General features: G+C 53.7%; 2 protein-coding genes across 3 annotated transcripts; both read left to right on the forward strand.

Moving 5' to 3' along the window:
• The first annotated feature begins 543 nt into the window (after positions 1 to 543).
• CTDNEP1 (CTD nuclear envelope phosphatase 1) lies at positions 544 to 16,151 on the forward strand. Of its 2 annotated transcripts, XM_084806724.1 has the most exons (8): positions 544 to 916; positions 9,457 to 9,523; positions 9,727 to 9,845; positions 10,700 to 10,771; positions 12,803 to 12,919; positions 13,352 to 13,463; positions 15,037 to 15,121; positions 15,415 to 16,151. In XM_084806724.1, the coding sequence occupies exons 1-8, from the start codon at positions 815 to 817 to the stop codon at positions 15,473 to 15,475; spliced, it is 735 nt and encodes a 244-aa protein (XP_084662850.1). In that variant the 5' UTR covers positions 544 to 814; the 3' UTR covers positions 15,476 to 16,151. The 2 variants fall into 2 exon arrangements, with proteins under 2 accessions (XP_084662850.1, XP_084662849.1); XM_084806723.1 differs by lacking the exons at positions 15,037 to 15,121; positions 15,415 to 16,151 and having other exon boundaries at positions 13,352 to 13,725.
• Positions 16,152 to 18,600: 2,449 nt separating this feature from the next.
• Positions 18,601 to 23,499, forward strand: GABARAP (GABA type A receptor-associated protein). Its single transcript, XM_084806730.1, has 4 exons — positions 18,601 to 18,780; positions 21,325 to 21,403; positions 21,778 to 21,896; positions 22,903 to 23,499. The coding sequence occupies exons 1-4, from the start codon at positions 18,691 to 18,693 to the stop codon at positions 22,969 to 22,971; spliced, it is 357 nt and encodes a 118-aa protein (XP_084662856.1). The 5' UTR covers positions 18,601 to 18,690; the 3' UTR covers positions 22,972 to 23,499.
• The last annotated feature ends 718 nt before the right edge of the window (positions 23,500 to 24,217 follow it).

Raw genomic sequence — 24,217 nt, forward strand, 5'->3', positions numbered from 1 at the left:
AGCTAGGCTACACCCCTAAATTGCTCCACTGATTTCTCCATGCAGCTCTCCCTTCTGCCTGGCGTGGAAGGGGGAAAAAGGCCTATTGAGCCCAGAAACCGACCCCTCGTGTTCATCTACAGTATATCTCTGACAGCCAAGGAGAGCGGCTCCTCGACGCATGCGCCTTCCCCTCCGAGTCGTCTTCCAATTCTTTCAGCGCACGCGCGGTGGAAGGCCTCATTTGTTGGGTGCTTGGGTTGGCGCATGAGCAAACCAGTCGGGCACCGAAGCGAGGTTCATCCCACATATCGACTCGTCCTTAGCCCTCCGTTCGGAGCATGCGCGGATCTGTTCGCTAGCCTCGCTTCCACACAGACTCCTTACAGGGCCGGCTTCCTCCTCAAACCACCAGCAGTCATGCGCATGCTCACTGTGCTGTCTCTCACTCCTCCTCCCTTCCCTCAAATGCTCCGCAGGCTCTGTTGCTGCGTCCTCCTCGGCTTCTGATTGGACGCGCCCCCATGCTCCGGAAGTAGTCGCTGGCGCTCAGTCGGTTGCCCCGGAAGTGGACCGAAGAAGAGGCCAGAGTCGGCGGGGGAGGGGGGAGCGCTTCCCCCCAAGCCGGTAGCGACCGACAGCGGCCGTCGCGGCGAGCTAAGATGGCGGAGCCCGCGGGCACGGGTTGAGCCGGAGGGCGGCGGCCCCTTGCCCGCCCGGCCCCGCGTCCTCCTCCTCCCCTCCCCCTCTTTCCTTCATCCGTCCGTCCGTCGTTCCCCGCTGGAAGCTGGCGGAGCTGGGCCGGGCCGGGGGCGCGGCGGGCCCCGCCGGCGGGATGATGCGCTCGCAGTGCCTGCTCGGCCTCCGGGCCTTCCTCGCCTTTGCCGCCAAGCTCTGGGGCTTCGTGCTGTATCTTCTGCGCCGGCAGGCCCGCACCGTGAGTACCGACCCGGCGGGGGAGGGGAGGTGCAGCGGGGTGGATGGGGGGTGACTGTGATGGGGGATAAGCCTGGGAGGTGTGGGGGGTGCGAGAGGGCTCCTCTGCCTCCCTGCGCTACAAGGGCAGAGAGCCTCTGAGGACGTGCAGAGTGAGCTTTTCCTTTGAGGCAGCCAGTCAGCCAGCTTCTGCCTTTTTAATATTTTTTTTTAAATGGGGTGCTGAAGACAGAGGCGGATCTGGTGTAGCGGTGAAACTCTCGGACTTGGGCTGAGGCGATCCTTCCTTGGTTCATCGCATCACATCTCTTTCTTCCCCCTACTCCCACTAGTCAGGAAGGGTGTCTGCCCCGGGCCACTCGTGCTCTCTCACACAGCGGGGTTGGTGAGGATAATATGAGAGAGGGGGTGGTAGAGGGAGCCACCCGTGTATGTCTTTCTCCCCACTGACGCTCCAGCTCCATAGAGAAAGGTCGGGTGTAATTTGTATTAATTTTTCCTGGGATGGCATTGGTGAAGGTAGCTGCTTCACACCAAAAGCTCAGAAGAAAGAGTTAGATGTAAGGGGGTGCCATGGGTGGTGACTAGCATGAAGGACCTGTGGGCAACCTGAGGAATGTGACGGATGGGGGGTGGAAGTCCACCTCAGTAAGAAGCAAGCTCATTGAAAGGAGCGGAGGGAGGTGTGCAGCTAGGTGGAGAAGGAAAAAGAGGGCAAAGGCCCCCGTAGCATGGCAGGCTAGCCTGCGTGTGTATATGCAGAGACAGAATTAGGTGAGAATCTAGGCATGGGTGAGGCAGGGTGGTGCTCTGAGCTGTGATTGCAGGACATGAGAACCATAATCATGTGAAAGGGCCGAGAGTCTGGAGCCCTTGTGCTGGGTAATGGGGGTCATTGGAATAGGAGAACATGAGAAAAAACTGGTGCCAGAATTTTTTTCCCAGCATACCTGTGTGAGGCTACCTGTCTTTCTTTTTTTCTTTCTTCAGATTTCTCCTTCATCCCCCACCCCCTTTTCTATAAAGTCTTTGATACAACTCCTTGGTCACCATACCTCACTAACCAAGCCTAAGTCTGTGTAGCTGAAATAAAACCCACCTTCTTCCTATCTTTCTCTCTCTCCATTCACTGCCCCCATCCCTGTTCCTGTGTGTCAACATGGTGACTTTTAGGTTGTAAGCACCTGAGGCAGGGTTGGTCTCCTTTGTAAACTGTCATTGATGGCACCACATAAATGAATTACAATGTGTAAGTTGTAGGAAGGGCTTTAATAAGAAAGGAATAGATCTGGTAATGGGAATCCACAGTGAGTGAAAATGTATTAACCATCTCCAGTTTGTTGTTGTTGTTGTTCAGTCGTTCAGTCATGTCCGACTCTTCGTGACCCCATGGACCAGAGCACACCAGGCCTTCCTGTCCTGCGCTCTCTCCCGAAGCATGCTCAAGTCCATATTCATTGCATCAGTGATGCTATCTAGCCATCTCATCCTCTGCCGTCCCCTTCTCCTTTTGCCTTCAGTCTTTCCCAGCATCAGGGTCTTTTCCAGAGAGTTTTCTCTTCGCATTAGGTGGCCAAAATATTTGAGCTTCAGCTTCAGTATCTGTCCTTCCAATGAGCAGTCAGGGTTGATTTCCTTTAGGATGGACCGATTTGACCTCCTTGCAGTCCAGGGGACTCGTAAGAGTCTTCTCCAGCACCACAGTTTGAAAGCATCAATTCTTCGGCGCTCAGCCTTCCTTATAGTCCAGCTCTCACAGCCATATGTTGCTACTGGGAAAACCATAGCTTTGATTAGATGGACCTTTGTCGGCAAGCTGTGCTGAACTCCTGGTATATCTTATTTAATAGGTAGCTATTGTGGCTTATGCAGAGCAAGGTTAGAACAGGTAGCTGGTATGTGCTGCTAATGGACCAATCAATGATCTGGGTAAATCACTGGCCTTGAACATTAAAGGAATTTCAGAGGCAGGAAATGGTGGCCAGGCATAAGCTTCTATATTAAGTGAAGGTTCCCGAAAGCAGATGCAACAATCTTGACAGTCCTGTTGAGTTCAGTTTCTGTTTTCTTCGGGTGAGGTTAAAGTGTAGATGCTGGGATCCTCACTCTGGGTTTGGTTCAGGGTCTTGGTTCAGTCCTCTCCTCTAGCTGGGGATGCCTGAAGGTGGTTCGCACATGGCAGGTAGAATGGCAAATAATCTGGGTGCTGTAAAAACTGAGCCCCATTCTGTTGAGGAAATACACACCACTTCCTGTCTGAAGGTTCAAGTGCCTGTAACATCTCATGGTCCCTGCAGGAGATGGTGTGTTGATAAAGTCTCACAAGAGATAGTGAATGGCAGTGTGCAAGTGACCTTTTGCTTGTGGCAGAAGGAGTTTCTAGTAAGCTTGATTCAATCCAGGAAATCACTGGGGTGCATTCCTCCTGTCCCTTGAATCCAGTTAGCCTGGGAGAGAAGGAAGCGATAGTATAACTCAGATGGAGCTGCATTAAAACAAAATATGAGACCTGTTGAAATTCTTTTACAAATTTTATGTAAAACTCACTTCGACCAGTTAGTGTATTTTGAATTCTGACTGGTGCCCTGAGGTTTCTTACCCTATCAGCTCACATCTTCATCAGACTTAAAGCTGTTTTTCTCAGCTGTCCTAACAACCAATCTGCAAGGATTGCTACTTCGTTCTCTCTCCCCCTCCCCCAGTAAACCCTCTGGAAGGTTGGTTTATGCCCAGTTTTCTCCCTACATATGAATTAGGACTAGTGGAAAGAGCAGCCAGAAGCAGATGGGCCTCCACAGAGGGCAACCCTCTTTGCTAGCCCCAGCCTGAGGTGTCACATGAAAATGGAGCAGGTACAGATCATTCACTCAAATGAGATTTAAGGTGACAGCAGCTCCTTGACGCCTGGCTGAGCCAACAAGCTGCTTTTTTATCCTTGAATTTCTGTATTATTTTGTATATGGCATGTGTTTAACCAGGTGGCATATTTGGTCATTTCTAGCCCTGTGGCAGGTTCTGTGGATGTTGGTTTCAGATTGGTGGTGCAAATTAGCTGAGGACATAGCCTGTTGTATTTTAAATCTTTGCACTGCTGCTAGGTTCTATTTCATTCTTTTATTTTTATACTGTAGTTTTAAACTTTTATACTGTATCTTAGCATCTTTTGTTTTATGGTTTTAATTGTTGTGAACTGTCCAGAGGGCTTCAGCTATTGGGTGGTATAAAAATGTAATTAATAAATAAATATGATGGGAAGCTGTCTTGAAGCCTTAGGTCTCCCTCCTGGTCCTGGGACAGCTGCTGGGGGTGGGGGGCTGGGATTGTAGGAGCACTTTGAATGCTTGCAGTTGAAATAGCTGTAGGGTAGCAGAGATGCAGCATCCTTGCTGCATATGTGTGCAAGTGCAGAAAGTGGATGCTGTGGTGATCAGGACATGTGTCCATGTGTGTCTCCCACTTGCTGTCTTTCCTTCCAGGTAGAGGGGTCATGCTGCAGCATCTTCACCCTGAAACTAGTGACAGCTGGGTATTTTGGAGGAAGCTATGCAAGCAACAGTTGCTTGGTTCCTTTTAAGTTCCTAGTTCTTGCTTAGAAGGGGAGGACTGCAAAATCTGAGGGGCTGAAGGCCATTGCAACTGCCCTCTCCCTGAGGATGCTGGAGGTAGTTGCTTGCCAAGCCCCATGGCCCAGGCCCACTTTGTGTTGAGGCATCTTGAGCAGGCCAAGGGGGCTGGCCTGCCTCGCTCAGCTGCACGGCCGAAGGGGGAATGTGGATTGCTTTCTCCCTTGGCTAGGCAAGGGAGACCAAGACTGCACCTGATCCACCTGGGTGCCTCCTTGGGGGCAATGCTTCCCTCCCCAAGGGATGGTCTTGACCAGCCTTCCCCCACCTGGTGCTCTCCAGATGTGTTGGATTGCAACTTCCATCACCCCAGCCAGCTGTGATGGGAGTTTTGGTCCAAAACTGAAGGGCACTAGGTGGGGGAAGGCTGCTCTGGAGTAAGGCAAGGCTTCTTACTAATGGAAAGGCAAGCTCTGTGGAATAAAGCAGGCAATGGTTGGGCATGCGAGGTTCACCACTGCCTTCCCTGGGAACAGCTGCTTATACAGCAGGTCATTCCTTCTTCTTGGGGACAGGGCAATGGGGTGTTGGATCCCCTGACATGCACCAGACACTTCTGGGAAGTGGGGAGCGTCAGGGTAGGCAAAATACTTGGAATTACTAGGGCGCAGCTTCAAACTGTTCTACTCTGTTCTTTTCACCAGTCACTTCAGGCACACAATAAATAATGCAATGTGTCTGCTATGAATTAATGTCTGTAGTTCAAACACTGTGTTTCTAGGAGCCTGAGCAAGGGAGTGGGTGCCTGGGGTTCCTCCCTCTATGTGCTGTTAGAGCAGGGTGCAGGTGTGTTAAGGCCTAGGGTGACTTGTGCTGGGTGCCACCTGACAGGGACTAAAGGGGTCTGGGGAGGCCTTAATGGGCTCTTGAAGACCTGGAAGCAACCTAGAGGCCCCCTCCAAAGACAGTTCCATCTGTTGACTCGGACAATCCAGTCCTGGTCTACCACAAACGGGGAGAGGATGCCAACAGAGCAACAGTGCTGGACATGGCGAGTGAGCCCAGCTGCTGTGCTGCAGGGGAAAACAGGAGTCCGGCAGGGGTCTCCCCAGGTTGAGCTGGTGAGGAGGCTCCTTGCTGGTCCTGGGTTGGCATGATCTGTTGAACATCAAACCGAATGCTGTGTGAGACGGGGGGAGTTGGGGGATGCAGAAGCCACATGCCCACTCACAAGGGTGTCTTTTCTCCAGCTGTGGTTTCTCAGCCTCTACTGAAAATATCCACATGCATGCAGGGTTGTTGTTTTTAATTGCTGTTGTCAATAAGGTCCAGAGATTTCCTCTGTCAAAATGAAAGTGACGGTCGCACTTTGTGGCCACAGCCATCTGGGGGTGGGGGGGAAGCCTCCAGTTTCCTAGGCGCTCTCGTGGGAACAGCATTGGGTCTTTCTGTGGGGATTATTCTGGGCAGCAGGGCATGCTGCAGTTCAGTTCACTTGTGTGTTGATATGCACACAAGTGAATTCAGCGAGGCTGGAGTTGCATTTCCCACTTCGCCCCCACCCTCCAGTGGACCGCAGTCTGTGTTGATGCAGGAGCATGTCCCAGAAATCCCTTCTGCTCTGCTTGATAGGGAGGAGGAAGGCCTCTCTGTACTTGTCAGAAGCCCCCTGGGCAAGAGTGGAATGGGCCGTTCCGCGCCAGGCGCACTTCAAGAAGTGCTTCCGGGGGAAGGGGTCTGTTGCTTCTGCTCCCGTCTCTCTGTAACTCTCTTCTTCCTTTGTGTGCGAAGAAGGTGGGAGTCGAAGCATAGGCAGAGTCGGTTCTGAAGGAACTGCTCAGGTCCCCATGGCCCCATGTGTCCTCTCCCTACTCTTCTAGAGGGGTGAGATGAGGGCAGAACTGCCCCCATGTTTCGCATGTTTGGCCCAGGAGGCTGTTGGACCCTGTGCTCCCGCCCCAGGCTGCGCTGTGTCCTTGCTGGGCTTCTAATCCCCTCTCTCTCCCCTCTCCTTCCCCTAACGGGCTTGAGCGTTGTCATTTTGTGCTTGGACCAAGGCCTCCTGGCCTCTGGCTGGCTTCCCAATCTCAAGAGGCTGGGCTGGCTAATTTTGGAAGAGGACCATGTGGGGTGCAGGGGTGTTGGCCGTAGGCATGGGACTGGCAGATGCCTGTTGAGGGCATTTGAGGGGCAGCTGTTGTGTGTGTGAAGGAGAGACCGCCCATTGGGTTCGTGCCCATCCTGATGCCCTTGTGAAGGGGGAGCACAGCCTTTTGTGGAAAAGCACCAGGTGGAAGGCAAAAATAGACTCAAGGGAGTGCAAGAGAAGGAGCCTCTGTGCACTGGATGGCCCCGTTGGCTATCCAGCCCAATGCTGTCAACTCTGGCTGGCAGCTGACCTGCCTGGTCTCTGCCCTGCTCTGTTAATCCGAGACTCTTTAAACTGGAGAACACTTGGCAGGTTCAGGGACCTTCCCTGGCATGTGTTTCTGCCACTGAGCCATGCCTCCCCCCCACCCCCAGCTCGTCTAACAAGATGTTCCTCAATAGGCAATGTGAGGACATGCGGAGGGCTCTCTGCATTCTTGGTTTGAAACTCCTGCAGTCGTGCCTACAGTCACGCAGGGCCTTCTCAGACACTTGTGTGTTACTCCCATGATAACTTGAGAAAATGACTCCACTTTCTAATGCTTCTTTCATCCATTTTAGCAAGAGTTAAACATGTTGTGTTTTCATTGCTTTTAATCTGGATTTTACTGGTAAGGTGCCTTTGCCAGAAAGGCAGGTTATAAAATAAATAACTATGTGACCAGGTGATCTAGGGGCTGTGCCCTCTGCTCCTTGCTCTGGGCAACTGAGGTGGGGTGAACTGTGTGCTTCAGGAAAAGGACCATGTGTAGGCAGCTCACCACACACAGCAGGGAACGGAAGGCGTCGTGGTAAGCCCCAGAACTGTAGAACTGTAGCTCCGTGGTAGAGCCTGTGCTTTGCACACAGAAGGTCCCAGATTCAAACCTGGGCAGCATCTCAAGTTACAGCTGGGAAAGTGAATTTCAGCTGCCAGCCAGAGTAGGCAGTACTGAGATGAACCACTGGCCCGACCTGGCATAAAGCAGCTTCCTCTTTGCAGTGTCATTTGGGATCCTGGAATGAACTAGTGGTGGTTTTTGCAGCAGTCATGTAACATCTGACTACCGCTTGGACCACATTTGCCCGCGTGGACCAAAACCACCCGGAGGCAATTCCAGGAAGAAGCCCGCAGTGAACCAAAAGCGCAGAGCGCCTGCAGAATAGCCGTGCACTGTGATCAGAGTAGGTTATGCCTGTTGTGATTCTTTGTATATAGTAGAGGTGCCAAACCTCAGGCCCATGTACCAAATCCAGTCTGCCTGGGGCCTCAGTCCAGCCCTTCATGGGTCCCAGGTGGCCATAGCCCCTGCACCCTGCCAAGCGCCACTTGTTCGGTGGGCTTCTCGGCTTTTGCATGTTTCTTTCCCCATCCCAAAGGTTTTAAATCCCTCTCCTAAGGCTTAGCTACTGGCCGTGAGACTAGGGTGGCACTCCGAGCCCCATTCCCCCCTGCAGGCTCCCCCAAGAGCCCTTCCCAAGTGGGAAGGCTGGGCATGATGGTGGGAGTTGTAGTCCAACTTATCTGATGGGGGGCACCAGTTTGGGGAAGGCGTAGAGAGGCGTCACAGCTTTTTCTCCACCAACATGAGAGCTTAGAAGTGTGTGACATTTCCTGAAGTGAGGTTCTCTATATGGCGAGGTTTACCCTGGTGCAAGGCTCGCTGCTTGCTGTACGTCATCTCCACAGAAGTGTGGAAAATGCACAGCCTGAGGTATAGGCTGGGTTGAGGGTGCTGCTCAGCCCATAAAGTTCTGCACAAGAGAAGTCCATCTTCTCTTTTCCAAGCTGCGCAGAGTCACCCTTTTCCTGTAGCAGGAATGAGCAAGTGGTTGGATTTGATAAGGACTGAAAGTATAGCTGTTTCCTTGGAACTAGGCAGGGAAAAAATTAAAATGTCTAAATGCCAGAGGAAAGCACATTTTTTTCTTTAAAAAAATAAATGCATCTAAAACCACGGCCTGCAAGGATGGCACATCTGAAAGCATTCTGGGCATGCTGGAATCTCAGCGGCTGGTAGCGGTGCTTGCATCGCCTCCCTCTCTCAGCTGGGCCTCGAACGATGGAAGGTTCTGGTTGGCTCAAACCTCTCTAGATATCTTGCTCTTTTGACCCTGGAGGCATGCATCTCCTATCCAGATGTGTGCGGTCCACAGTTTGGTGGCTTGAACTCTGGGCTTTGATAGGACCCTGAAGGCCCTAGTTCCTTGAGCTCTGCTCTCCTGTGAGAGAAGCCCCATAAAATCATTCTCTGACTTTGTCAGAATATGTCCGCCTTCTGCTTTCGAAGCAGTGATGTGACTCCGCAAGATCAGGGGAATTGCCTTGGTTGGGAAATGTGAAATCTAGCGCCCCTCCTTTCTGTGGTGTCTGAATCAATTTGTGTGTTTTCCTCCCTCCATCTTCCCACCAATACTGTGAAAGGGAAGTGTGTTAAAAGGATGTGCTGTTGAGTTATAGGGTGCTGTAACATGTCACTTTCTCTTTGTTACTAACCAGTTTTGTGGCTTTGCTCCTTGATCATATATGCATGTATAGCAGCTTTGTGCCAAACATAACCAAGAATCTGGTGGCACCGTAAAAGACTAAGTCTTGTTAGTCTGTGGGCTCTGTCTTGCAAAAGCTTGTGCCACAATAAATATCTTAGTCCAGACTCAAAATGTTTTAGCCACTGGGCTCCTGGTTACATTTCTGTGCAACAGACCCAACATGGCTATCCCTCTGGAACTTGCCGTGTGTGTATGCACTGCTTGCAGATGTTATCTTGGGGACTCTGAAGAGGGGTGCTGTATCAGTGTCCCTTCATAAACATGATTGCATTGGTGTGTTTTTTATGCTTCCATCTGACAGGTGATCCAGTATCAAACGGTGCGCTACGATATTCTTCCCCTTTCCAAAGTCTCACGGGAACGGCTCAGTAAGTATAGTTCCTACTGGAATGGGCCTGTCTCTTCCCCTCCAGATGTTGATGTGCCCAGGGTTGTGCCAGAGCGGTAGAAGGGCCTAGGGAAGGGGATGTAAGGCTCAGGGCTCAAGTCAGTGGGATTTCTGGGCTGTATCTGACATTTCTTGCACCTCCCTTCTCTTCTCTCTCTCCCTTCCCACCCCCACCCCTGGCAGATCAGGTGAAGAGGAAGATCCTCGTCCTAGACCTGGATGAAACGCTGATCCACTCCCACCATGATGGGGTCCTACGGCCCACAGTGAGGCCTGGCACCCCCCCTGACTTCATCCTTAAGGTGAGATCCTTCTGGACAAGGAAGACGCTTTGTAAAAGGGGCCTAGAGACACATGTGAGAGGCTGTGGGCTTGAGCGGGGGTGGCTTCAGCACATAGGCTTGGCAGGATGGGGGAGGGTTTGCAAGTCTTGGGCTGCAACCCCTGCCCAGAACTGCTGGTGGTGCTGTTGCTCAGCAGTGAGAGAGGCAATCTGCATGTACTGCTTCACATTTTCAGGGCTCAGCCCTGGTGTTGGGATGCGGCTCCTGGGCTTCTGCGAAGCCCTGATGCTGCCATAGCAACCTGCAGAAGTGGTTGGGATTCAAGCTGCCTTCTGTTTCAGGACGGAGGAGCTAGGCTGCAGCGCTCTGGCACATCCACCAATTCATGAGCAGAAGTGAAAATGCAGTGGCAGCTCTCAAGGCTCTGGAGCAGCCTTCCCCAACCTGGGGCCCTCTGGATGTGTTGGACTGCTGGGGATAATGGGAGTCGCAGTCTAGCACATCTGGAGGGCCCCAGGTTGGGGAAGGCTGCTGTAGATTCTTATGGGGAATGTGTATGTGAGTTGCACCAAAACCAAATCAAAGTGGGGTGTGTGAGTGTGTGTTGGGGGGCGGGGTGTCTCTTGCTGCTGGAGTTCCCAGCCCTCCCCAGTGGGAAGATCTGTTTGGCCTGATGTAAAAGGACATTCCCAGCCCATGGTGCTTCCCCGCATCTGGCACTCCGGCATCCTTGCTGCGTTTCTTCTGGCAAAGCTGGCTTGCAGGCAAGACAGGAGAGCTTGCTTGCCTTAAAGTCCTGGTGCAGGCGAGCAACGTCAAGGGAGTCCAAGGTTCCTGCCTGGTTTTGACGCCAACCCTTCCTTTCTTTCCAGGTTGTCATAGACAAGCATCCCGTTCGCTTTTTTGTACATAAGAGGCCGCATGTGGACTTTTTTCTAGAAGTGGTAAGAAGCAAGTGGGAGTGTTGGGGATGGGGTGGGAGTGGGGAATGCCTCCAGTCACTGATTCTGAGTGGGTTGTACAAGGATGGCCACCCTGGCCCGCATGGAGCAGGGGTTCCTCAGCCACATCGCCTTGTAGGGCTGCCTTGGGTCCTTCATTCTCACGCACCGTGTTCTCCCTGTGGAGAAGCTCACCAGAGGGTGCTGGGAAGAACCACCTGGGTCCTGTGGAAGTGATAGGGGGCTTGGAGTGTGGGATGGAAATGTGTATGTGTGTGCAACTCGGGAAGAAGTATTGGTGCTGTTCTCTGGGGTCGGTGGGTTGGAATATGCATCAGCCAGCAGCCTCCAGATCTCTTCTGAACGAGTTCAATGCTCTTCCCTTCAGTGCTCTTCCTGGTGATGCAAACACCCTGGGGTGCATCGCTCACCTGTCCTCTGGGGAAGGGAACTGTGTGGGGTGGATGTAATCCAGCCTGCTCAGCACTTCCCTTCCCCGATTCAAGGGCGAGCAGCCCTGGCCTAGCTGGATCAGCCGGCTTTGCCTCCAGTCTCTAGACAGCTCCTGGATGGCTGCCCTGCTCTCCTCCACGTTAAACCTGCTTAGAGCCTTTATGTTGGCCCTTCCCTGTCCCCTGGCCATGCTGGCTGGGGATGATGGGAGTTGTAGCCCAACCCATCCAGAGGTCGCCAGGTTGGGGAAGGCAGCTTTATCTCTTCAGGCAAAGTGGCCCCTTTGCTCTTCTTCTCCCACTCCCCTTCCACACTACCCAGTTGCCGGTGCCCCCCAGCCCAGATCCCCTCAGAAGGTGAAACAGGCCCCTGGAGCTATTCTGGTAATGCATAGGAAGTTGTTGCTCCTCTGCTTGAAAGCTGTGGGCAGAGCCAAGTGTGAGTCCCTTTCTCCAGCTCCTGGCCGATGCCGGCAGCTGTTTCTCTAGCCTCTCTGACCTCAAGGCAAGGGGACTGTCATGTGGTACCTCCATCGGCTCCCCTGATGACTGTTGCAAGGCTTCTGCCTGGTGCAGGATGCGCTGGGCCTGCTGATGTCGTGGCTTCCGCATAGTCAGGGGATTCCCCAGGTATAAAGAAATATATTGCTTTTGAAATTAAAAAAACAACAACTGGGCAAGGACCTATGGGATGTTGAGAGGAGTGGGCAGTGTAGTTGAGCTGGAGTGGAATTTGCTTCTCTTGACCTCTGACAACTGACAGTATCCTGGATTTGGGCTGGGTACCTGTAGATTGTGAGGTAAGGAGCTTCCTGTTCCTGTGCTATATGGGGAGTTTTCAGAAGGGCAGAAAGGAAAAAGGCAACCTTTTTCCTTTTCGGTCGCCAGAAACCTCCTGTCCCCATTATATAGCCCCATAAAGTGTTCAGGTTTGGGTCTGGCGGTCAGACCAGAGCCTGAGACACCTTAAGGCAGCCTTCCCCAACCTGGGCACTCTCCACATGTGTTGGACTACAGCTCTTATCATCCCCGGCCAGCATGGCCAGTGGCCACGTGCAGGGGGAAAGGTGTCCCCTGTGAGCCCCAAAGCAGCCTCACAGGCCTCCTGTTCCAGGCTGGATGGAGCCCTGAGCACAAGAATGCCTGTTAAGAGTTGGGGATGCACTGCAGGTTGCCCTGTTTGCAGCAGTAGTAGTAATAACGGTTGCCTGGCACACTCAGCCTGCCTGCCAGCCCTTTGGGGGTATGTACATGGAATGACCCATGCATAATAGGTTGCCAGACTAAGAGCTTTCTCTGTAAACGCTTTAGTCTAATCCGTTTATTTTGGGGCGGGGGAACTGAAAGATGTGATTAAAACCTTAAAGAGCTGGTTGCCTAGTTCATGGGGAGATGGTTAACATTTTTTATTGTATTTCTCAGGAGCTGAGCAAGGATTATGGGCAGGGTTTAATTTGAGCCGTAACGTTACTGCAGAACTTGTCTTCCGTGTGGGCATTCAAAGCCTGTGTGTCTGTGTGTGCCCAGGGACTGACTGCCCCTCTCCCATCTGCTTGCTTTCCCTCCCTCCCCCCACCCCCAGGTGAGCCAGTGGTATGAGCTCGTAGTCTTCACAGCCAGCATGGAAATCTATGGCTCTGCTGTGGCTGACAAGCTAGACAACAACAGGAGCATCCTGAAGAGGAGATACTACAGACAAGTGGGTCTCCAGCCATGCTCTCTCTGCAGGCTGGGGGTTGGGAGGCAGCCCAGGGAAAGGGAAGCGAAGGGGCTGTTCTGATTTATGGCAGGCCACGGACAAGGCAGCTCCTGTGGGCCCTGATGGCCTTGCTTCCTTGGCTTTTCTCTGGCTGGCTGCTGGACAAGGTCCACGTGGTTCCTTTCCTTCAGCAGCGTCTGGTGCTGCTTGTGGGCGAAGCTGCACAGGCAGGTGCCCCTCGCTTCCAGCACCTTTGCTGATGTTGCTACTCAGTTGTGTGTCAAACACAGAGGATGACCACCCCCACCCCCACCAGGCCCTCTGAGGAGATTTCCCCCTAGGAAGAAGGATGGGGCCACAAGGGGAAAGGTCCAGTTTGGGAGGGGATTGTGGTTTTCTTGTTCACAAGCTTTCTTCTCCTTCTCCGTCTAGCATTGCACTTTGGAGCTGGGCAGTTACATCAAAGATCTTTCAGTTGTTCACAGTGACCTGTCCAGCATAGTCATCTTGGACAATTCACCAGGAGCCTACAGGAGCCATCCAGGTAGGTCATCTAACCCATCCTCCCCTGCTCCAAACTGTCTGTTGAGAGTTGAGGGTCCTGCATCTTTAGCGGCGATCTGCATTGTTGCAGCCCACGCACCCACCCTCCCTGCTGCCTGCTTTGTGCTTGGCTTTGTCACGTCTTCATTCTTGCCACAGCCCTAGGAGGCTGGTTCAGCTGCGAATGGAAGGGTGAGCTCCTCCTCCCCGTGGGCGAAGGGTTGACCAGTTTCCTCCCCAGCACACACAACAGGAGCAGCTTTGGCAGAACCTCTTGTTCCCCCCCCCCTGCAGTTGCTCACCCCCGTTTGCCCTGAGCCTTGGTTAGTTCACAAGCAAAACTGGGCAGCTGAGGTGAATAAGGACGGAACTGGCAGAGCCCCTCTTGTCATTCACATTGGCAAGGTGTCCTTTGAAAGAATGGCCGGGGCAGGGAGAGGGGGCTTGTATCACAGGCTACGAATGCATGTCAGAACAGAGTTCAAACTCATAATCTCCTTACACCAGCCTTCCCCCAACCTGGCCCCCTCCAGATGTGTTGGACTGCAACTCCCAGCATCCCCCAGCCAGCCATGTTAGGGAAGGCTGCCTCCATCCTTTTAACACCCTGTCATAATTCTACCCTTCCTGACTGCCCCCCCCTTCCTGACTGCCCCCCAAACCTATTCAGTCCTAAGGGCTGGGGTGGATCATAGGAACATGGGAAGCTGCCTCACACAGTCAGAGCCTTGGTCTGTCTAGCCTAGTGTTGTCGACACTGACTGGAAGCAGCGGCTCTCCAGGGTTTCAGGCATTCCTTCCTGGAGAAGCCAGGGGCTGACCCTCGGACCTTTCGCGTGCAGAGTAGGGGCTCTGCCACTGAGCTGTAGCTCCCTCCTCTGGAAACAGCAATCCAGGAGTACACGGGCCCTACGTGCTCAGTGACGTGGCAGCTCATGAGCTGCTGGACCTTACTGGCTAACCGGCATGTGGGCTATACCACTTTAGATTTCAGCTGGGGGAGGGTTCATGTGTTGGGAATGTACCTCCATTAAATGACTCTTTGCACATCTTAGGAAATGAGTAAGCTGGGAAGAAGGCAGGGCTGAGATCTTTCACTTTGCCATACCTAATGGTCTGTATGTGGAATTTTTTTTTTTGCTCTCCCTGAACTGTCAGGCTACAGTAAGAGAGACGGGATGCAGGACCTCTCCATCAGCAGCCCCTTTTGGCTCCTCTTCTCCCCAGAGAGTTTCCATCCTACTTGGTTGTTCAAAGAACTCTGTAGCTTTAAGAACTGGTGCCTGAGTTTGCTTTTTTCCTCCTCCCTCCTGCTCCGTTTTTCCTTTTGTGTCATGTCTTATATGCCTGCAGGCAGGATTGATCTTATATGAGTTGCTCTGGGAGCCCTTTTGCCTGAGGAGCACAGTAAAAATGTTCCTGGCCTTAAGAGCATCAAATCACGTGAAGCCCCTACTCGCCCCGCCTGCAGTGGTGTCATGGAAGCCCTGGCTAAGTAAGCGTTAGTAGGCTTTGGTGTTAAACTGCAGTAACTTTTGATGTGAATGTGGCCTCTCCTGGTCTGTGTCTGGCAGATAATGCGATACCCATCAAATCATGGTTCAGCGATCCCAGCGACACAGCGCTTCTCAACCTGCTCCCCATGCTCGATGCCTTGAGGTAAAGCCAAGGGTAGCGGGGCAGGGCTCCTAACGCCCCCCCCCCCTGAACTGAGGGAGCGGAGGAGGGGGAGATGATGAATTCCGGCGGGAAAGGCTCTGGCTTTGTGTGCGTTGATCTGGGAGTGTGTGTGTCTTGTCCCCGGTGGTGTAGGCTGTGAGCCCAGGAGTTGGATTGCTTCTAGGCAGCATTCAGCACACTAGAATTGGATGCATGGGGAGGTGCCTGGGGCAGGGAAGGGGAGGAGGGCAAAGGCTGTGGGCAGCTCTCAATCGATTCCCCCCTTTCTCCAGGTTCACAGCGGACGTCCGGTCGGTGCTGAGCCGCAACCTGCACCAGCACCGCCTTTGGTGACAGTGGCTCCTCCTTTCTTCAGGGTTTGGCCCACAACCTCTGCCTTATCCCGCCATCGTGACCCCCCCGCCCTTGCCACTTGGACTCCGGTGAATGTGTTCGGACTCAGCCCGCCGGGAGGGGATGAGCTGGGAGTGAGCCGGCCACCCCTCGTGTGAGCCCGTGGCCACCCTGTTGCCTCTGCCGTGCCCTGCGCCAGCTAGCCACCTGTCTTCCGAAAATCCGCCGGCAGGCTGGAGTCTGGCTTAGTGACTTAGCAGGGCAGTATGCGGGAGGGCCGGCGCTCTTGGCATGGCGCCAACTGCTTGGGGGGCAGATGTACAAGAAAGGGGGTGAAACAAGCCAGCCGCACAGAGGAGTGCGACAGACACTTGAGACGAGGCTGCGTTTCTCATTGGAAAGACCGAGCTCCCTGTACAAAGATCTAACTTTTACTGCTTTTATTTTTCTTTGTTTTTATTTCCTCCTTGCCCTGCTGCTATCCTTACTCTGGATAAAGAGAGCCCCCCTTCATCTAATAAGGCCCTTTTAGATGATTGGTAGGTCTGGCTTCATTTTTCAAGCATCTTCTCTTCCCACCATGCCCTTTCTGTGAGGAAGCAGGCTTGTCCCCTTCCATGCTGCCCTTGTTCCTTTTTTCCTTTCACTTTTGGGATGGGGAGGGATTGAAAGATGGGATACTACAGCCTTGAATTGAGGTGGGGGGGAAAGAATGCCTAAACTGACCCCTGGGACTTCTTACTGCCACTGGGGAAGGGAGTAAAATAGATGGTTTGCGTGGCTAGCTGATTCTGCTGGCCAAATGATTTAAGATCTCTAAAAGTCTCCCCCTCCCCCCTCCCCCAATTCAGGCATGTACAGAGACACCACTACCCACTTTATTGGAGTAAACAGTGCACTGGTTTCCAGGAGCTGGAGAGGGGGGAGGGTGGGGGAGTGCAGTTCCCACTGCACTGCACCTGGAGCTGCTCCTGCCTGTGTGCCTCGTCTCCTGAGTTCCGTGGCCTGGGGAGCGTTGCCCTCCTTTTCCAGTTCTAGGATACATTTCTTCTCTTCCCACCCTCATGACACTACCAGAGACGGGGGTAGATGCGTTCCTCCCTGGGAATGAGGTTGGAGTACCTAGAGGCTGAAGAGAGGAAGTGTTGCGCTGTATAAAACTGTGCCTGTAACAGTATTGGCATACAAAGCCAAGCTCAAATATGGGGTAACGCATGCCACTGCCAACGTGTCGCCCCTCTGCAGCTAGGAAATGAGACCTGGAACTAGGAGAGATGCCTTCAAACCTCTCTGGTGCTCCTGTTTGGTTGGCGGACCGGCCGGCCTTTGTTCCTCAGTTAATGGCTCAGCTTGGAGCAGCTTCCCCTGGGCTGTGGATGGATTGGAATGCAATGAATAGCTTAACTGTAAGAGAAGGGTGGGCAACTTGTTGCCCTCCAGGTGGTTTGGCCTGCACCTCCCATCAGTCCTAGGCAACATAGCCAACTTGATGCTAGGACTTAGTTGTAGGCCAAAACATCAGCAGGGCCACAAGTTGCCCACCCCTGGGTAAGATCTGAGCCTTCTTGAAGACTTGTTCAGGGTGGGGAGAAGAAAGCATGCAAGGAACCATGCGGCTGTGCATTTTGGTGGAAGTACATGTGCTTCTCGGGTGGTGGGAGTGTTAGGCTGACTGTGAGTACCTGGAGTTGCATTCTTCCTTTGCAGGACCCTGTCACTCCCATGTCTCCCCTTCCCCCCATTATAAATAGGGCTGGCCAAGGTATTAACTGTTATCCCAGTGCTGGTATCCTTTTCTTTGGATGCATGGTCATTCTATTTGCAGCCATCCTGCCAGCGATACTAGTGAAGTTCTGCCACCCTCTTCCCACACATCTGCATGTCAGCTTGCTTCACTGCCCCCCCCCTTTCTTACTCCTCTGTGGCACATCCTATGAGGCTGCAGTTCATGAAGGAAAGTGTCTGTTTTTCCTTTCTGACCATTTAGCTTCTGCCTACCTCCCTCAAATATTGTCTGTCTTGTTGAGTTTCGCAGGGGAGGGGATGTGCTAGGGGTAGGAGGCTGGCTTTGGCCTTCTCCTGGGGCAGCACCTCTGCTTGGCGGGAAAGGGGCTGGCATTTCCTGCTGCTGTTCTGTCTGTTTTACTTGGAGGGCTTGTGCGCCTGTTAAGAGGACAGGCTTCTCCTGAAAAGCAGGCAGAGCATCCAATTCCTGCTGATCCCAGCTGCCCCCTTCCTGGCTTGCTTTGTTCTGCCCTGAGAGGGAGCTGTCCCCTAACACAGTGCCCCCTGCCACGCATTAGACTACAGCCCCCATCATCCCCAGCCAGCATGGCCAAGGGCCATGCTGGCTGGGGGTGGTGGGAGCTGTAGTCCACTAGCTAGAGAGCTGACCTAGAAAGCTGCTCTTGGCCTGCAGCTCCCAGCTCAAAACAGCTGGGGAGCTCCCTCGCCCCGCCCGTGACCCCGCCCTTCCTCACATGACCGGCCCCTCCTTGCTGCCGGGTCTACTTGAGCGGGGGGGGTGTGAGCGCACGTGATCATTCCTCTCCCCTGACGTCAATCACATGACTCGCTTGTCCGCCCGATCCTTCCGCGGCCCGGTCCGTTTCTTGGCCGAAGTCCTCGGCCGCCTCCTCTCTGCGGCGCCGCCTCGCCCACCTCGGCGCGCCTCTCGGCCGGGGGCGGGGCGATCCCCGCACTACTTTGTTTTGGCGTCGCTGCGCAAGTGGCGCAGCGCGGGACGCTCCGTGAATCCCCCTCGCCGTAATGCTCTGAGGGAATAGCGGCTTGATGCCAGGGATTTCTGCGGCGGGGCGGGCTGAGCCGGCTCTCGGCGGCGAGGGCTCAGGGGCGAGCGGGGCCGGGCGGCTGCCCCCGTTGCGCAGCCGACGTCATCCTCCGTTCCTGGCCGGGCCTCCCGCCGCCTTCGCGCCGGCTCGCGGGGAGGGCGGAGTGGAGGCCTCGGGCTGCGCAAGCAGCGTAGGGAGGGCTGTTGCGGCGCCTCGAGCGCGCAGCCCGCGCGAGAAGCGCGCCCGCTGGCCGGCGGGAGCGGCGGCCGCGGCCCGAGGGGCGCCGCGGCGAGCCGCAGCGCGCCGCGCCGAGTATCCCTGCGCGCGCGGCGGGAGTGCGCGTGCGCGGAGTGCGCGTCGGGTGTTGTGGAGCGGCCCGCCCCGTCGCTGCGCCCCGGCAGACCGCCGCCCGCCGCCGCCGCCATGAAGTTCGTGTACAAGGAGGAGCACCCCTTCGAGAAGCGCCGCTCCGAGGGCGAGAAGATCCGCAAGAAGTACCCGGACCGCGTCCCCGTGAGTCCCCCGGCGCCGGCGCGCCCTTCCGCCGGAGAGGGGGAGGCCCGGCCCGCGCGCCCGCCCGCCGGGGGCCCTGCGGCGCCTGGCCTGGCCTGGCCTCCAGGCCCTGGGCCCCCTCGCCGCCGCCGCGCCCCCCTCGTATTCCTCCGCCGCCTCGACTTCCTCACATCCGCGCCCCCCGATGCCTCTTCCCGCGGCCGCGCGTGGGAGCGCCCCCGCGGCAGGTGTCGGGCTCAGCGCCCCCGGAAGGCGCATCCTTAGCTCGACGCCCCCGGCATGTGAAAGCCCCCCGTATATTCCGTTGACCCCCGCCCCGGAGAGCATGCGCCCTCGCCGCGCGCGCGATCTGTAGGGGAGGTGGGAGCTGTGCGAGCCGGTTCGGGGGCGCCTTTCCTCGGTGTGGCCAGGGGCTTACGGGCCGCGTAGTCCAGCTGGAGTGCAAGTGCCCAGGCAAACAGTGGGGCAGACAAGCGAGAGAGGCCTGAGCGTGGACTTCCCCGGACGTGGCAGGGGCTGGCCTTGTAGCCAGAACAGGGCTGGTGCAACTCTGTCTCGAGCCCGATTCGCGGGTGTGATTCTCGCCCCTGTGTTCAGTGACTCCCGGCTAGGATTGTGGCCATGCAGTGGCATCCTATTGCTGTTTAGTCGGAAGCAAATCCCTACCGGCGGCGGGGGGGATACGCAGTTAATTTAGTTACCAGTACATGGGCTAGTTCCAGTAGGATCTCGGGGCAACAGGGTTGTGTTGAAGGCTTTAAGGAAAAAGGTGGGGTTTGAAAGTAAATAAGAGCGACATGTCCGGAGGTGTCCTGGGAAGATTTGTGATTTTATTGCTTCATTACTCCTCTCCCTCTTTCTCTCTCCCTGAGGGGCTATGGTAATAGCGGGAAACAACCTTGCCACTGGCACACAGACATACTATTGGCCTGCTCAGTATAATATTACCTTCTAAACATTTACGCAGTGGATTTCTAGAAGTGAAAGTGAAGTTTTTTCCATTACTGCAAGTATGTGCATTGAGAAACACTCACCGAGTTTCTGTCTGTCTGTTGAGCAACCTGGTAAAGGCAAAGGGACCTTGCTGGGGGGAGAGTAACATCCTTTTCAGCTTATGTCAAAAAATAATAGCTCTGGGATGCTCCCAGCTTTTTTTAATTCCCAGGTCGCCATGTGGTCACAACTCCTTCACTCCTCTGAGGCATTGTACTTTTGTCCCATGCACCTCCTCCCAGATAACACCCCCTCATGTTTTTTATGTTTAAATATCTGAATGCTTGAGCCTCTGACTTCCCTTTGAGCCTGAGCTAAAAAACAAAACTGGCCCATTTGTGCACTTGAGTGTGTCTCAAGAGCAGTCGTAGCAACCTTGGTCTCATATAAAGGCTATGGAGACCCTGGACTCTTTCCCAGGCTTCCTTTGCTGTGTTGTTATATGAAAGTCTCCTTGCCCAGTCAAAAGTGCTTCTCTGGGGAAGAGGTGAGTGAGTGATCAAACTTGGCATCAAGGTCTCCAACTTTTCCTGTCCAGGGATCCAATCCCTTGAAGAGCTGCAGGGCTAACATGGGATTTGACTGGTGACGCTTCACCCAGTGTGGGGATGCATTGCTAGGAAAAGATGCACCTGTTCTATTCCTGTTTGTCCAACATCTGTTAAAAGCACAGCAGCTCAGCTAGGGGAAAAGGTGGCAGTGTTTTGAAGAAGAAGAAGAAGAAAGAAATTCCTGGCAGTTGGCTTGAGAGGAAATGTGTTTGGTCTGATGAATCTTGTACTTTTAATCACCTCTGGGAACTCCTCACATCCTTCTCTGTGCACTCATACTGTTAACTTGTCTTTCTCCACCCTGCTGGGAGGAGTTCTGAAGTTAACATCCCCAGGCCCATACCTCCATCAGTCTGTTTGCTCTTGTTGTGGTCTTTACAGTAAACCAAGCATAGGACATTGCCAGGCAAAAGCCCTTGGTAGACCTGCTGATCATGCTGGCTACACGTGCCAATCCTTGGGAGAGCTCCCAGCAGCTATGGGAGAGTAAGATTGCTGTACCTCCAACCTTTACCAACCTGGTGCCCTCCAGATGTGTTGGACTACAACTCCCAGCATCCCCCAGCCAGCCATGGTTGGGGAAGGCTGCTGTTTAATAGAGGTTCTGCTTGGAATTCCCCCCCCCTTTTGCCTGAGGGGGCCTTAGCTCAGGGTTTCCTGGAATCGAGGAGAATGCCTCTGCCTCATAGGTTTGTGTGTCCTAAAGCAGAGACCTACTTCGGAAACAGGTTCTGGGGCTCAGTCCTACCACATGCTAGTTCCCCATCCTCAGAAGGCCTTTTGTGAGTCATGTTGCCTCAGCTCTGCCACAACAGGACTTCCTGCATCAACTTGTCACCAGCAAAAGCGCCTCCAGAAAGTTGATCCCACTGCATCCTCGAACAGCTCGTTCTGTTGCTCAACCATTCCTATAATTAAGAAGGGTTTTACTGCTGCTGCTGCTTGAACCCTTCCTGCGTACCCTTTGCCGATGCTCTAATGTCTCTCTGCAACTCTACAGGTCATTGTGGAAAAAGCGCCCAAGGCTCGGATAGGTGATCTGGACAAGAAGAAATACCTTGTCCCCTCAGACCTCACAGGTATGTGTCCAGCTAGGTGGTATGGCTGGGGGTGGGGAGTACAAGGATTGGGGCAACTGGCTGAAGCAGAGGGTCATTTCCTCATTCGCCCTTTGAGAAGGGGGTGCAGGCTGTGCATGTGTGTGTTGGTCAGCTGCACAAGTGGACGTTTGGATGAGGTCTATCCTCTGGGCCGTCATCCTCCCAGATATTGTCTGGGCAAGCCCCGTTCATTTCAGGGAGGCTTGCACTGGAGACGTACATTTGCGGTGCCTGGTGAAATTCAGAGTTGATGCAACTCATTTGGAATGGAATCAATGCCACAATCTTGTTTGAAGATTCATCACTTTCCTCCGCCCCTTTGACTAATAGACCCGCCCCCTTCTCTTCCTCAGTTGGGCAGTTCTACTTCCTGATCCGGAAAAGGATCCACCTTCGAGCCGAGGACGCGCTCTTCTTCTTCGTGAACAATGTCATCCCTCCGACCAGTGCCACCATGGGGCAGCTCTACCAGGTGGGTCTGTGTGGTGCCTCCTGTGCGGGTTGATTAAAAACTGCGTATCCTGCCTTTCTCCTTAGAAACTGCATTCAAGGCAGCTTGTAACAGCTTTTAAAACAGCCGTGAAAACAACACCTTCAGTTGAAAAACAAAGATATAACAGACTGAAATGATAGCAGGAGAATCTGAAAATCTAAAAACATATTGTCTTGGAACAAGTGGCTAAAACCCCCAAACAAAAGCTGAATCAGCAGTAGTATCCAAAAAAACCTACACACCACCATTTGCCGCAACAGCGTCACCCTGGTGAAATCAAGATTTTGAGCCCTCGGTGCTCAGTGAATATATTGATGGGATTCTGTATGGCAGAGGTGGGGGACCTCTTTCAGCCTGAGGGCCAAATTCCATTTCAGAGAAGCTCGGTTGGGGATGGGGGGGCGTCCCATTTCAGTGGTGGGCAGGGCCAAAGGCAAACAGGTGGGGCCAAAATACAAAAAATACCAGCATGTTTTAGTTTGAAGCTCTTACTGCCAGTATCTAAGGGGAGGCATCTCACCCTTTTAAAATGAGGGAAAAAAACTGTACAAAATCTGGGAAACGGGCAAACGATCAGTGGTCAGCGGCAGGGGAGGGCCTGGGCATCTGGTGAACCCCAGAGGGCCGTGTTGGGATCCCATGCCTGAGGTTTCGCGCCCCTGCTGTATGCAACGGGGGCAGGGGTGAGTGGCTTGGAACAGCATCACGGTAGCGACATCGGACCGTTTACCTGGTGAGCCCATTGATCCATCTCGCCCAACTCCTCTACTCCTGATGGGCAGCAGTAGCTCCCTGAGATCTGGGCTGGCCCTTTCCCAGCCAGCTCTGCCACCTGGGATTGCGGGGCCGCCAGGGATTCCACCTGGGAGCCACCCCACACGCATAGCCTGCCCTCAGCCCCCTACCCAGCTCGGTGCTTGGCTCCTTGCAGATGTGTTCCTAAACTTACAGCATCCTCTTCTTTGCTTCCCCTGGCCCCTTGCAGGAACATCACGAGGAGGATTTCTTCCTTTACATTGCCTACAGCGATGAGAGCGTCTATGGCAGCATGTGAGGCCTGCCTCCACCCGCTGCCGCCTGGGGGCATGTGCCCCTGAAGGGACCTGCACTTTTTCGTTGTTGTTTGTTGTTGATTTTATGTTAAGGAGCCTTTTGCCTCAGGAAAGGGGCAAGTTTGTTTTTTTTTCTCTTCCTTTTTTCTGGAATACTGCTCTCCCATCCTTTTAACTTTCTTCCCTTATAATCACAATTCTTTCCCCTGTCCCTGCTGCTCTGCCCTGGGCATTCTTTGAAGTGGCTGTGGCTGAAAAAAAAAAAACCTCTTCCCTCTTGCATTTTTCCTCCTCCTTTCCCTCCCTCCTATGCACCTACTTTTTTTCCCTCCCTGCCCCCAGTTTTTCCTTTCTTTGAAGGGGTAGGAGATCTCAAATTCCCAGCAACAACAAAAAAATCCTCCCCCATTTCAATCTTGTGATTTCACTACCATGCCTGGGGTTTACTCCTGTTGGGGTTGTGCTCTGCCTGGCAGTTTCTGTAACCAGAGGGGATCGGGAATGCTAATTAAAAAAAATATAAGGAGAAACATGAGCCTCGTGATTTATTTATTACAATTATTTATATCCGGCCTTTTAAAATAAAATCCCACCAAGGTGGCTAACAAGTAAAACAATACATTAATAAAAGCCATGATAAAACAATATAAAAATAACTCATAAAGGTCTGTCCTACAGGGCAGTTGATGGTAGAAAGCCCTGTAGCGGAAGGGTGGGAGAGTACATTTGGGGCAAGGGCCTGAGGTCATCTGCCTGCCCCCTCTCTCTGTTCCTCTCTTCAGGGATCCTTCCCACCAGGCAGTTGGTGGTGATTTCTTAAATTTTTGCATGGATTGAGGAGGGGGGTAGAGTCCTTAGCTCTCCGTGGTGCTGATTGGAGTTCTGCACATTGATACTTGCAGATATTTGGGGAGTGAATCCCTAGCAGTGGGGCTAGGTGGTTGACTTGGGTTGGGGATCTGGTTGGGAAGAGTGCCTGGCCAAATATGTGGGAGAAAATGGCCCTGGCTACTTACATCCTTGGTGGTGCAGCAGAATGGATGCAGGGCCAGTGTCAAGGGTAGGCATGGCTGGGCCCCTGCCAAGAGCCACACCACAGCAGGGGCCCGCTGAAAAGAGACCCCTGGACTTGCTCCTGCTCTTTGCCATTGCAGTCTGTATGTTCACCTGCCTCTTGCTCTGGCCCACATGGTGGAAGTGGTGAGCAGATGCCATGGCCTACTGGTTTACTGGCTCTCTGCCTGTCAA

The sequence above is a fragment of the Heloderma suspectum genome, chromosome 6, assembly GCF_057233095.1.
Source record: "Heloderma suspectum isolate Gila_16-S chromosome 6, 16-S_ref, whole genome shotgun sequence".
NCBI lineage: Eukaryota > Metazoa > Chordata > Lepidosauria > Squamata > Helodermatidae > Heloderma > Heloderma suspectum.

Bases quoted from the DNA above. Each gene is read 5' to 3' on its own strand.
- CTDNEP1 (XM_084806723.1), top strand. From the start codon at position 815: ATGATGCGCTCGCAGTGCCTGCTCGGCCTCCGGGCCTTCCTCGCCTTT. The intron at 917-9,456 runs GTGAGTACCGAC...TCCATCTGACAG, and splicing joins TGCGCCGGCAGGCCCGCACC to GTGATCCAGTATCAAACGGT. The intron at 10,772-12,802 runs GTAAGAAGCAAG...CCCCACCCCCAG, and splicing joins TGGACTTTTTTCTAGAAGTG to GTGAGCCAGTGGTATGAGCT.
- GABARAP (XM_084806730.1), top strand. From the start codon at position 18,691: ATGAAGTTCGTGTACAAGGAGGAGCACCCCTTCGAGAAGCGCCGCTCC. The intron at 21,404-21,777 runs GTATGTGTCCAG...TCTCTTCCTCAG, and splicing joins TGTCCCCTCAGACCTCACAG to TTGGGCAGTTCTACTTCCTG. The intron at 21,897-22,902 runs GTGGGTCTGTGT...GGCCCCTTGCAG, and splicing joins CCATGGGGCAGCTCTACCAG to GAACATCACGAGGAGGATTT.